Genomic DNA, 13,781 nt, shown 5'->3' on the forward strand with positions numbered 1-13,781 from the left:
AAGTCTGTAACCAGTAGTGTTCCGCAGGGATCCACGCCGGGACCTCTGCTGTTTGACATATATATGATTTAGATGAAAAGTTAGATGGTTGGGTTCGTAAGTTTACAGTCAATACAAAGGTGACAGGAATTGTGGGTAGTGTAGGAGGTTGTCAAAGGATGTAGCAGCATGTAAATCAGTTACAGATATGGATGGAGAAATGGCAGATGGAGTTTAATCCAGGTAAATGTGAGGTGCTGCACTTGGGAGATCAAATGTTAAGGAAAAATATACAGTTAATGGTGGAACCCTGAACAGCATTGATGAACCCCAAGACACCTCTTACAAGTCCATAGATCCCTGAAAGTGGCCACGCACGTAGATGGTCGGTAAAGAAGGTATATGGTATGTTTGCCTATATTTGTTGGGCAATTGAGTATAAGAGGAGAAAATGAGGTCTGCAGATGCTGGAGATCAGAGCTGAACTCATCCACAAATTCTATCAACAGACACATCGACCTAGACCCTATATACCGGCCACTGCAGCGGACAGCAACTGACAACCGGAAGTGGCAGGGACAAACCACTATAAATGCCAGAGGAATCAGCACAGAAGCGCTTCACAGGAGGCTCCCAAGCACTGAAGATGTCACCTAGACAGGGGACGAAACGTTTGCAACACAAATTCCCAGCTCGGCGAACAGAAACACAACAACGAGCACCCGAGCTACAAATCTTCTCACAAACTTTGAATTGTGTTGAATTCTTATCGCCACATTACAGGAAGGATGTGGAGGCTTTGGAGAGGCTGCAGAAGAGGTTTACCAGGATGCTGCCTGAATTAGAGGGTATGGGCTATAAGGAGAGGCTCGAAAAACTCATGTTTTCTCTGGAGTGGCAGAGGCTGAGGGGAGATTTGATAGAAATCTACAAAGTTGTGAGATTCATAGCTAGGTTCGAGGGTCAGAATGTTTTCCCCAGAGTTAAAATGCATAATACAAGGGAGCATGCATTTAAGGTGAAAGGGGAAAAGTTCAAAGGAGATGTGAGGGGAAGTTATCTTTTTAAAATAGTGTTAGGAGTCTGGAAGGTACTGCCGGGGTGGTGTGGTGGTGGCAGATATGATAAAGAGGTTCAAGGGACTTTTAGATAAGCGCATGAATATGCGAGGCATGGAGAGATATGGACCAAGAGCAGGTAGAAGGGTTTAGTTTAATTTGGCGTCATGTTTGGCACAACATCATAGGCCGAAGGGCCTAATCCTGTGCTGCACTGTTCCATGTTCTAAACGCTGTCCTGGCTAGTGATGCCAATGTCTCTTGAAGGGACTTCTTAAAAATTGGCCATTTTTGTGATTGAATCACCACATTTACACTTACAGTACAGATGGAGGAATAGTGACAGCGCGTTCCTCCCTTCATCGTCATAACAATTTGTTCAAGAACCTGGCTGACTGTGTCTGATACTAGCATACTAACTGCATGGCCTAACCAAAGTCTTCTAAAGCTGCAACTTGACATTCTGACTGTTGTACTCAATTCCCCACCGATACGGGCAAACATGCCATACCATATCATCCTCAGCAATAGCTCTTCCCTTTATACATTCAACCTGAGAGACCAGACAAGGAATGAGACAGGGAAAGGAGCCAGTTCTTCTCCTAAATAAAGCTGTATCAAACATTTGAGAGCTTACAAGCAGCAAAGAACCACAGTCAAACGAGTGTAATTGGAAATGGGGACATAGTTTTAGAAACACCAATACAGCTTTGTGTACTGGAGTAATATTTATTATCCAAATGGTCCTGTGTGAGGTTAGTACGTTTTTACAGGTGAATGTAATAAATTGGAACAGTTTTAAAAACATTGGCTGGACCGGGCGCTTGTGGCACAATGGTAGTGTTCCTACCCCTGAACTGGGAGGACTGGGTTCAAGTCCATCTGCTCCAGAGATGTGCAACACCATCTCTGAACTGGTTCCATAGAAAATATCTAAAGGCATTGCCCTGAAGGATTTTTGAGGTGCAGCGTAATTAAGCAGAGTCTACATGGTTTTAGCAAAGGGAAATCATGTTTAACTAATTTATTGGAGCGTTTTCAAGAAGTTAGTTGTGCTGTAGATACAGGGGAAACAGTGGAGGCACTGTGTTTAGATTTTTGATAGGCATTTGATAAGGTGTCACAAAGGTTTTTGTGAATAATAAAAGCTCATGGCATGGAGTAAGATATTGCAATGGATACGATGTCTGGCTGGTAACAGCAAGCAGAGAGTCAGAATAAATGGACATTTTTTAGGCTGGCAGGGTGTCATGAGTGATGTGCCAAAGGGGTCAGCTCTGGGGCCTCAACTCTTCACAATTTATAGAAATTATCTGTGAGAAGGGACTGAAGGTGTCGGAGCTACATTTGCTGATGACACAAAAATAGGTAAGAAACAAACTTAGGAGGAGAACATAAGGATCTTACAAAGGGATGTAGATTGTTTATAAAATGACAGCAAAGATCTAGCAATGTGAGAAATTGTGAAATTGTCGATTTTGGTGGAAATAAATTCAAAGCAGCATATTATCTAAATGGTGAGAGGTTGGAGAGCTCTGGGATGCAGTGTGATCTGGGCATCCTAGTGCATGAATCACTCAGGTAAAGCAAGTAATGAGGAAAGCTAACAGAATGTCATGTTTTATTGTGAAGGGAATGAAATGCAAGAGTAGGGAGGTAATAATTCAGTTATAGAGGTTATTGATGAGACAGCAACTGGTGTAGTGTATACCAGTACGGGACACTGTACTTACAGAATAATGTTGTACTTCAAAAGGAGTTCAGAGAAGATGTATTACACTAATGCCTTGATTAAGCGGATTGCCTTGAGGGGAACAGCTGGACAGGCTAAGCCTGTATACTTTGGAATTTAGAAAGTTCAAAAGTGATTTAATCAAAACATAAGATCCTGAGGGGGTTTGGCCAGGATGGAGGCAGGAATGTAGAGTTGAGGTTAAAATCATTTAACCTCAATTTATTGACTCATGGAGCAGACACAAGGGTTGAGTGGCCTACCCCTGTTCCATGTTCCCATGGTAATGTCCCTATATCTAGGCCAGGAGGCCTGTGCACAAGTCCCACATGTTCCAGAGATGTGTCCTAACATCTGAGTGGTTGATTAAAAAACATCAAAGCATTATCCATGGTTGCAATGAAAATTTCAGCTTTTGCCATCAATGGTAGAATTTTAGATACAAAGCTAAGAAAGAAACTAGTGGCCAACAATGTCAGGATTGAACTGGGAGAGACAGAGAGCAGGGTTAAACCAGATCCTTGGCAACGTCTCAGTGGGAAAAGAGAGGAAAAGGAAAAGAGCATTTGAGGGAGGAATTACAGGAGAACCAAGATAACAAAATCTCAATTTAAACATTTTGACTGGAGAAGGGATGATCCTCCAAAACCAGTGAAGCCGCTGCGTGGGAGAAAACTGCCCTAACTCCAGGATAAGTGCAAGGTGTTTACACTGACCTTGGCAACCTCAAAAAATGAGAGCAGGGGATTGAGAGATACTTTTCTCTTAATTTGAGAAGATTACAAAGCAAATTAAACAGCTGCAAATGCAAATCAGGTTCACATGCAAAGCCCATGAGGTTTAAGCCGTGCTTCGAGACAGCTTTAAACAACCTGATCCTCAGCCCTTATGAGCTAATGTCAGAAGCTCATGGGCACAAATGTTTCAATCCCCCAATAACATTCTGAGGATGACTTTAGAGCTTGAGGGGGTCCGGTATCCTACCATTTCTTGATGAATGTGGGCACTTAAACAGAGGCTGTCTTCGAAAGCAAAGAATTTAAAAACTCTCTCCCTACCCCTATAAAGGACACACGTAGAGAACATGCACCAGCAGCTGAGGTAGTTGATGATTACAATCTTGTCCATATGCCCCTCCTCCAAGAGAAATCCAATTTGTGTGTCACACACACCAACACCCCCATTCCCATATGCCTGAGAAGGATAGAACGAAGTAAAAAGTGAGGTCTGTAGATGCTGGAGATCAGAGCTGAAAATGTGTTGCTGGTTAAAGCACAGCAGGCCAGGCAGCATCCAAGGAACAGGAGATTCGACGTTTCAGGCAAAAGCCTGATGAAGGGCTTTTGCCCGAAACATCGAATTTCCTGTTTCTTGGATGCTGCCTGACCTGCTGCGCTTTAACCAAGGATAGAACGAAGGAAAGGAAAGGAAGGCAACAGCTGGGATAAGAAAAGAAAGCTGGAGTGCAAGAACATCCCTTAAATTGGGCCAAGGATGAAGGTCCTGTGGGTCGGAGTGATGCCCAAAAGTCCACGGACTTGCACAACATCACAATTGAACCTCTTTGCATAGATTGTTGGAAACAGAACAGTAAACCAGTGGAAATCTTAGGAAATACTTCAGGAAAGGCTGTATCAGAATTGGAAGTCAATGTTATGACAGTAGTGATGGAAGAATTGAAATTTATTCCCTCATGATATACCAGAATGGAATGCAGCTTCGGTTAATCAAGGGAATTCTTCCCTAAATACAGAGTCTTTAGTAAAGCCTTTGATAAGGTTCTGCATAGTAGACTAATTGGTAAAGTTAGATCACATGGGATTCCGGGTGAGCTCACTATTGGGTTAGGAGATAAAGGGTGGTGGTTGAGAGCTGTTTTTCACACTGGATGCCTGTGACCAGTGGTGTTTCACAGCAATCAGGACGGGGTCGGCTTGCATTTGTCATTTACATAAACTATTTGATGAGAATACACAAGGCATGGTTATAAAGTTTACAGATAACACCAAAATTGGTAATTTAGTGGACAGTGAAGAAGATGATCTCAGATTACAAAGAGATCTTGATCAATTGGGTTAATGGGCAGTGGCAGATGGAGTTAAATTTGGATAAATGCAATGTATTGCATTTTGGTAAAACACACAAAGGACAGACTTATACAACGATTGGTAGGGCCCTTGGTAATGTTGTAGAACAGAGACACCTAGGGATTCAGATACACAAATTTCAAAGAATTGTGTAACAGGTCGACAGGGTGGCTAAGGCGGCGTTTAGCATACTTGCCTTCATTGCTCAGACCTTTGAGTATAAAAGTTGGGACGTCATATTGAGGTTGTACAGGACTTTGGTGAGGCCTGTTCTGGATTTGTGTGTGCAGTTCTGGTGACCCTACCATAGGAAGATTATTATTAAATTAGAGAGGGTTTACCAGGATGTCACTAGGAATGGAGGGTTTGAGTTATAGGCTGAGACCTTTTTCATTGGAGCATAGGAGATTGAGGGGTCACCTTATAACAGTTTATAAAATCATGAGGGGCATAGATAAGGTGAATAGCAAATGTCTTTTCCCTAAGGTGGGGAAGTTTAAAACTAGGGGTCATATTTTTAAGGTGACAGGAGAAAGATTTTAAAAAGACATGAGGGGCAACTTTCTTTTATATACAATGTTTTCATTGGAGAAAAGGTTTAGGGGTGACTTGATAGAGGTGTACAAGATGATTAGGGATTTAGATAGGGTTGACCATGAGAACCTTTTTCCACGTATGGAGTCAGCTATTACAAGGGGGCAGAGCTTTAATTTAAGGGGTGGTAGGTATAGGACAGATGTTAGGGGTAGATTCTTTACTCAGCGAGTTGAGAGTTCATGGAATGCCCTGCCAGTAACAGTGGTGGACTCTGCCTCTTTATGGACATTTAAACGGGCATTGGATAGGCATATGGAGGAAAGTGGGCTAGTGTAGGTTAGGTGGGCTTAGATCGGCGCAACATCGAGGGCCAAAGGGCCTGTACTGCGCTGTATTTTTCTATGTTCTATGTTCTAATGTTTGTGGAATAAACCTCCAGAGGAAATGGTGGATGCGAACTGTTACAATGTTTAAAATACGTTTGGACAAGTACATGAATAGGAAATGTTTGGAGGGATATGGGCCAAGTGCAGGCAGGTGGGAGGAGTTTAGTTTAGGATTATAATCGGCTTGGATTGGCTGGACAAAAGGGCCTGTTTCTGTGCTGCATGACTCTGAGTCAGGGTAGTGGAGGTTACAGAGGCCTTGTTTCCAAGGGGGATGTATTTCATTACTCCTCAAAGAAAACAAGTATTAATTTAATATTTCAAGGGATACTGGGGCACTTACAAAGTGAGTTAGTGAGCAGAGATGTTGCTGTGGCAATTGTCCCTCATTAACTGGTGGAGGAGTTGATTTTCTATTTGGTAACTATTTGACCTGTATAGGCCAGTAACATGGGGATGACTGTGTTACAGCATTTGCTTGATCCTGACATTACTAAACTCCCCACAATTACTGCTGTGGCCTAATACAGGCTTGTTGCTGAGAATGAGCAGTTAATTAATGTGGAGAATCAACTTCCACGTGCAAAAGGCAACTTTACTAAAGAAATAAAACGTGAGCTGGTGATAACAGTTGAACAGCTGCAAATGTGTTGCTGGTCAAAGCACAGCAGGCCAGGCAGCATCTCAGGAATAGAGAATTCGACGTTTCGAGCATAAGCCCTTCATCAGGAATGAGAGAGAGAGAGCCAAGCAGGCTGAGATAAAAGGTAGGGAGGAGGGACTAGGGGGAGGGGCGATGGAGGTGGGATAGGTGGAAGGAGGTCAAGGTGAGGGTGATAGGCCGGAGTGGGGTGGGGGCGGAGAGGTCAGGAAGAGGATTGCAGGTTAGGAGGGCGGTGCTGAGTTGAGGGAACCGACTGAGACAAGGTGGGGGGAGGGGAAATGAGGAAGCTGGAGAAATCTGAATTCATACCTTGTGGTTGGAGGGTTCCCAGGCGGAAGATGAGGCGCTCCTCCTCCAGCCGTCGTGTAGTTGTGTTCTGCCGGTGGAGGAGTCCAAGGACCTGCATGTCCTCGGTGGAGTGGGAGGGGGAGTTAAAGTGTTGAGCCACGGGGTGATTGGGTTGGTTGGTTCGGGCGGCCCAGAGGTGTTCTCTGAAGCGTTCCGCAAGTAAGCGGCCTGTCTCCCCAATATAGAGGAGGCCATATCGGGTGCAGCGGATGCAATAGATGATGTGTGTGGAGGTACAGGTGAACTTGTGGCGGATATGGAAGGATCCCTTGGGGCCTTGGAGGGAAGTGAGTGTGGAGGTGTGGGCGCAAGTTTTACATTTCCTGCGGTTGCAGGGGAAGGTGCCGGGGGTGGAGGTTGGGTTGGTGGGGGGTGTGGATCTGACAAGGGAGTCACGAAGGGAGTGGTCCTTGCGGAACGCTGATAGGGGAGGGGAGGGAAATAGATCCTTGGTGGTGGGGTCCGTTTGGAGGTGGCGGAAATGGCGGCGGATAATACGTTGTATGCGCAGGTTGGTGGGGTGGTAGGTGAGAACCAGTGGGGTTCTGTCTTGGTGGCGGTTGGAGGAGCGGGGCTCAAGGGCGGAGGAGCGGGAAGTGGAGGAGATGCGGTGGAGGGCATCGTCGATCACGTCTGGGGGGAATCTGCGGTCCTTGAAGAAGGAGGCCATCTGGGTTGTGCGGTGTTGGAATTGGTCCTCCTGGGAGCAGATGCGGCGGAGACGAAGGAATTGGGAATATGGGATGGCGTTTTTACAGGGGGCAGGGTGGGAGGAGGTGTAGTCCAGGTAGCTGTGGGAGTCAGTCGGTTTATAATAGATGTCTGTGTTGAGTCGGTCGCCCGAGATAGAAATGGAAAGGTCTAGGAAGGGGAGGGAGGAGTCTGAGACAGTCCAGGTGAATTTCAGGTCGGGATGGAAGGTGTTAGTAAAGTTGATGAACTGTTCAACCTCCTCGTGGGAGCACGAGGCAGCGCCAATACAGTCATCGATGTAGCGGAGGAAAAGGTGGGGGGTGGTGCCAGTGTAGTTGCGGAAGATGGACTGTTCCACATATCCTACGAAGAGGCAGGCATAGCTGGGGCCCATGCGGGTGCCCATGGCAACTCCTTTAGTTTGGAGGAAGTGGGAGGATTGAAAAGAGAAGTTATTCAGGGTGAGGACCAGTTCAGTCAGTCGAAGGAGGGTGTCAGTGGAAGGGTACTGGTTGGTGCGGCGGGAAAGGAAGAAGCGGAGGGCTTTGAGTCCTTCGTGATGGGGGATGGAGGTGTACAGGGACTGGATGTCCATAGTGAAAATAAGGCGTTGGGGACCGGGGAAGCGAAAATCCTGGAGGAGGTGGAGGGCGTGGGTGGTGTCCCGAACGTAGGTGGGGAGTTCTTGGACTAAAGGGGACAGGACCGTGTCGAGGTATTGGGAGATGAGTTCGGTGGGGCACCGTGTCGAGGTATTGGGAGATGAGTTTATCCGCCGCCATTTCCGCCACCTCCAAACGGACCCCACCACCAAGGATATATTTCCCTCCCCTCCCCTATCAGCGTTCCGCAAGGACCACTCCCTTCGTGACTCCCTTGTCAGATCCACACCCCCCACCAACCCAACCTCCACCCCCGGCACCTTCCCCTGCAACCGCAGGAAATGTAAAACTTGCGCCCACACCTCCACACTCACTTCCCTCCAAGGCCCCAAGGGATCCTTCCATATCCGCCACAAGTTCACCTGTACCTCCACACACATCATCTATTGCATCCGCTGCACCCGATGTGGCCTCCTCTATATTGGTGAGACAGGCCGCTTACTTGCGGAACGCTTCAGAGAACACCTCTGGGCCGCCCGAACCAACCAACCCAATCACCCCGTGGCTCAACACTTTAACTCCCCCTCCCACTCCACCGAGGACATGCAGGTCCTTGGACTCCTCCACCGGCAGAACACAACTACACGACGGCTGGAGGAGGAGCGCCTCATCTTCCGCCTGGGAACCCTCCAACCACAAGGTATGAATTCAGATTTCTCCAGCTTCCTCATTTCCCCTCCCCCCACCTTGTCTCAGTCGGTTCCCTCAACTCAGCACCGCCCTCCTAACCTGCAATCCTCTTCCTGACCTCTCCGCCCCCACCCCACTCCGGCCTATCACCCTCACCTTGACCTCCTTCCACCTATCCCACCTCCATCGCCCCTCCCCCTAGTCCCTCCTCCCTACCTTTTATCTCAGCCTGCTTGGCTCTCTCTCTCTTATTCCTGATGAAGGGCTTATGCTCGAAACGTCGAATTCTCTATTCCTGAGATGCTGCCTAACCTGCTGTGCTTTGACCAGCAACACATTTGCAGCTGTGATCTCCAGCATCTGCAGACCTCATTTTTTACTCGAAGATAACAGTTGAACATCAGACACAGGATATAAAACATCTAAATGATAAACTTGTAGAAATATGTTCTTTAAAAGGTTAGTCTTAAATCAAAAATTGATGAACTTGGTTGTGAAAAGAGCAATTAATACTGTGAACTCAGAATATGAAAAACAAATCAGATATGTAATGCAGAAGCAAAGATCCAGACTTTAAAAGCAGTAGGAATTCACGCAAGTGAGTGGTTGATAGAAAACTCGGAAGGATATGGTTTGGGAAGTGTGTGGGAAGGTAAAGTGGAAGTTTAGAATGAGGAAACAGAGGGAATGAATTAAATAAGACACATTTGCAACAGGATCAGGAGCAAATGAAAAATCTCAAATGTTCAGAGATCAAATCCACTATAGAAATCAAAACCACAAAAATAGAAATTGCTGGCAAAACTTAGCAGGTCTGGCTGCATCTGTGGAGAGAAGACAAAAAGTTAATGTTTCAAATCCAGTGACCCTCCTTCAGAAGAGGAGTCGGACCTCCTGACTTTCTCCAGCAATTTGTTTGTTTCACATCTTCAGTATTTGCATTGTTTTGTTTTAGGAATATGCCTTTTATGTAAATATAAAAAGACTTTTCAATAACATTCTTGAAACTGCCAATAGTTTACAGAATTTAAAGGAAAAGCAGAAGACGACACCTGGTCCTGACTTATGTTAGTCTGTGATGTTCAAATCCAGATAACCCTATTTGTTAGACTGTAAGGCCAACATATTTTATTTTATTCAACACATAAACTAGAAAATGGAAATTTGAACTGCTGTGTTCAGAGAATGAACAAGTTTTGTATACAACTCAGAAAGTGGAACTGTGTAGTCACCAATTGGTTACACAATGTGATTTTTTTTTGAGAAACGGGTTTCATACTTTTGGAGACAAACTGGCACCAGGTGTCTTTGTGTTGGAAACAAAAACTGCCCAGCAACATCTCCTGGGTTAGTTCTTAGTAACCGTTTATCACAAAACTGAGGTGAGTACACAATTTGGATTCAGACCTTTGAAAGCCTGTAAGCCAAGCCAGATTCTCACCCCACCGCCCTCAGAAGAAGAAAATGAGCACTAACAAAATGTTGCAAAGAGAAAACATTCTAAACTCCAGCCAAGATCTACATCCACCTAATCAGCTCCACATGGAGGACTGCCATCGTAAACAACAGCAACATCACAGCTATCTGGGTATCCTGGTGCGTGAATTGCAGAAAGTTAACGTGCAGCTACAGCAAATAATTAAAGCTAACAGAATGGTATCATTCATTGAGTACAGAAGTGGGGGGGTTATGTTACTTACACAGAGCACTGGTGTGTCCACAGTACTGTGTGGAGTATTGGTCACCTTATTTAAGGAAGGATATAAATGCATTGGAGGCATTCAGAGAAGGTTTAATCAGATTAATGTCTGGAATGGGGGTGTTGTCTCAGGAGGAAAGGAAAAGCTGATAATGCAGGCGAACACTCCAGTGCAGTACTGAGAGAGTACGACATTGTCAGAGGTGTGTCTTGTGACTAAGACAGTAAACAGAGGTCCTGTTTGCCCTCTGGTGGATATAAAACAAAAATCACATGGTCAGTATTTTGCAAAAGGAATCATACCTGCTGTTCTGAACAATATTTATCCCTTAAAAAACATCACAAAAATATGTTGTTCAGCCATTCTCAGCACTTGGCTGTGTATGGGATCTTGCTATGCATTCCGAGGGTGCTGCATGTGCACCGTTCCAGTGGATGCGAAAGGCCTGTCCTTCCCAATTGGCTTTCTACCCAAGCATTAGTGACACTTACAGCAGCTCAGGGCTTCCTCTTGGTGACCATCTGTTTCAGACAAACCTCACTCTCTGCCGCTACAATAGGTACTTCACTCTCAAGGTGGTAATTGATGAGGTGTGTGATGTTTTCAAAGAGTAAATCCTTGGTCCGCACCTGGAAGGAAGCAAGAGTCAGAGCCACAATGGAGGAGGTGGGGCTAGGGGGCATGCAGTGGGGACGGAGTAGGGTCGGTGGGGGGGGGAGGTGGGCATTGGGGAGGGAGCAGGGTGGTGCAGCAAGAGGGTGGGGCTGATATGGGGGAACAAGAGGCACCCTGAATGGCTGCATCTGGAGATGAACAAAAGGAGATATGCTTCTGTGGTCGAATAACTGCCTAAAGCCCTCCCAGCCCCCACCCTCAGGAACATGATAGCAGCAGACAATGCACAGGCACTAGGAAGAGGAACCATTGTGAACCCACAGTTACCGCCGGTCCCAGAGCCCTCACGCCAGCTCACCACTCCTTCTGGGTCCACCAAGAGAAGGTGCTTGGCCTGGCCATTGTGCATTCCAGTCAGAACGTACTGTCCACGGTTCGTCATGCTCTCCCGAACCAGGAAGTCTCCATCCAACACCAGGAGCTTCTCGGCCACTTTCCGACTAATCTTCCCATGGTACCAGGACTCCCGCTTTAACTGTTCCTCCTCCATGGCCCTGGCCGAGCTGGGGTTTGAGCACGACATTCTTGTTCCTTTACATTTGCTGGATTTGACATCGTGCAGCTTTAAGGCGTCGTCAAATGGTCCTTCAGCAGAAAGAGACACAGCACTGACTGTCTGAAAATGCACCCCACACACCCCCTGCCCTGACCCTGGTACACCCCCACACTCCCAGCCCTGACCCTGCAGTGGTACACCCCCACACCCTCAGCCCTGACCCTGCAGTGGTACACCCCCTGCCCTGACCCTGGTACACCCCCAGCCCTGACCCTGCAGTGGTACACCCCCACACCCTCAGCCCTGACCCTGCAGTGGTACACCCCCTGCCCTGACCCTGGTACACCCTCAGCCCTGACCCTGCAGTGGTACACCTCCACACCCTCAGCCCTGACCCTGCAGTGGTATACCCCCACACCCCCAGCCCTGACCCTGCAGTGGTACACCCCCACACCCCCAGCCCTGACCCTGCAGTGGTACACCCCCACACCCGCTGCCCTGAGCCTGCAGTGGTACACCCCCACACCCGCTGCCCTGAGCCTGCAGTGGTACACCCCCACACGCACTGCCCTGAGCCTGCAGTGGTACACCCCCACACCCGCTGCCCTGAGCCTGCAGTGGTACACCCCCACACCCGCTGCCCTGAGCCTGCAGTGGTACACCCCCACATGCAGTGCTGACCCTGAGACATGCAGCACCCCAACCAGCTCCAAACATGGAACAGTGCAGCACTCCCCTCCGTACTGCAGGGCAAACATTGACTTGAAAAATAATTCCGAACAGCTGGAAAGAGAATTTTGTGCATGCTAGAGGGAGGAGAGAAAGGGAAACAGTTTGCCAGGGCTTTGAAATAGGAAGCAGATCGAACCCAATCTGAATAACCGTTCCTTTTTGGATTTTTGGTAAAATAGTCTCGTATTCTGATCCTGGTCGTCAGTGCTAACAGATTTCAGGTGCCTAAAGGAACCCATTCAGTCCCTGTACCTTCTTCCAGTGTTGGACTGTGATGGAGAACACTTACTCATATCAAACATGTCTTTCTCAGGACTCTCCATCCTGCCTGCCACTGCTCCATTCACTGTTATGCTTCTCTCTCTGCTGGTCCAGTCCTGCTGATCGAGAGCCTGTGTGTTCACGTACATATGCTCCTCATAAGTGGATCTTCCATATGGCCGGAGATAGCCATCACTCAGCACACCTGCAATGTACAATTCCAAGGGTTGCAGTCAGGGCCCAGTGCAGCAGCTATACACTGTGTACAGGTCTCAGTTGCTCAGCTTCTGTGTTGGCACAATGGGAGGTTGCTATTGATTAAGGTTATGATCACCATAAATGTCAAAGACATTGTTCAAAATCCCTTTCTTGATCAGAGTCACTGTCTCAGGGATAAATGCATAACATGATGTGGTTCTGTGCTTCCCTCAGTATCCCAGAATCAACTCTCACTTTGCACCTAGGATTGGGGTGAGGGGGTTTAAAAAAAAAGTCTGTCGCACCCTGCCAACAAAATAGGGACCACTCCCAACATGCGTTACTAAGTGAATTCTCCAACAGGAGAAATGGCTTCTTGGTTGAAGTGTTTTGCCAGACTGTGTTTCTCCTCAATGGGAGAGTGAGGGAGGAGCTGGACTGTCTCTGTGAATGGGAAATGAGTGACAACATGAGATCTGCTCCCTCTGAAACATCACTCAAGCCTGTGCACGTGTCTTCATTTAGGCTACTAGGGGAAGTGGATCATGACTGACATACCTGCCATGGATTGTCCCAGATCTTGACAGTGACCAACCATGTTGTCTTCACCATGCTGATCCGTCTCACTGAGCTGTAATAAAGATATCTCAATAAGGGACAGTGTGGAGTTGGCAATGACGCCCAGTGCAGGAACATTTGACAGATTCAGAACAGACTGATATCTGTGTCTATAGGTGACTGCAGGAATTCAGACTGGAAATGTGTCACTACATCAAGACAATGATCAGCTTAGCTTTGACATTTTTTATACAGTACGTGGGCATCGGGAACAAGACTGACACATGTCCCCGTCTGCAGTTGTCCTTGAGTCGGGTACTAGGGAAGGCAAATAGAAATTTGCCATTTATTGCTAAAGGAATATTGTATAAAAGTAAAGTGTTTT

At 46.9% G+C, this 13,781-nt stretch overlaps 1 protein-coding gene across 3 annotated transcripts in view; it reads right to left on the reverse strand.

The window, feature by feature from the left end:
• shc2 (SHC (Src homology 2 domain containing) transforming protein 2) overlaps positions 1–13,781 on the reverse strand; it is a 34,612-nt gene that overhangs the window by 2,824 nt on the left and 18,007 nt on the right. For all 3 annotated transcript variants that reach the window (XM_060845979.1, XM_060845978.1, XM_060845977.1), the window contains 4 exons: positions 13,397–13,469; positions 12,669–12,845; positions 11,450–11,736; positions 10,968–11,105 (listed from right to left, as the gene is read on the reverse strand). In XM_060845979.1, the coding sequence (XP_060701962.1) occupies positions 10,974–11,105; positions 11,450–11,736; positions 12,669–12,845; positions 13,397–13,469 (669 nt within the window). In that variant the 3' untranslated portion in view covers positions 10,968–10,973. The remainder of the gene's footprint in view (positions 1–10,967; positions 11,106–11,449; positions 11,737–12,668; positions 12,846–13,396; positions 13,470–13,781) is intronic.

The sequence above is a fragment of the Hemiscyllium ocellatum genome, chromosome 28 (assembly GCF_020745735.1).
Source record: "Hemiscyllium ocellatum isolate sHemOce1 chromosome 28, sHemOce1.pat.X.cur, whole genome shotgun sequence".
Classification (NCBI taxonomy): Eukaryota; Metazoa; Chordata; class Chondrichthyes; order Orectolobiformes; family Hemiscylliidae; genus Hemiscyllium; species Hemiscyllium ocellatum.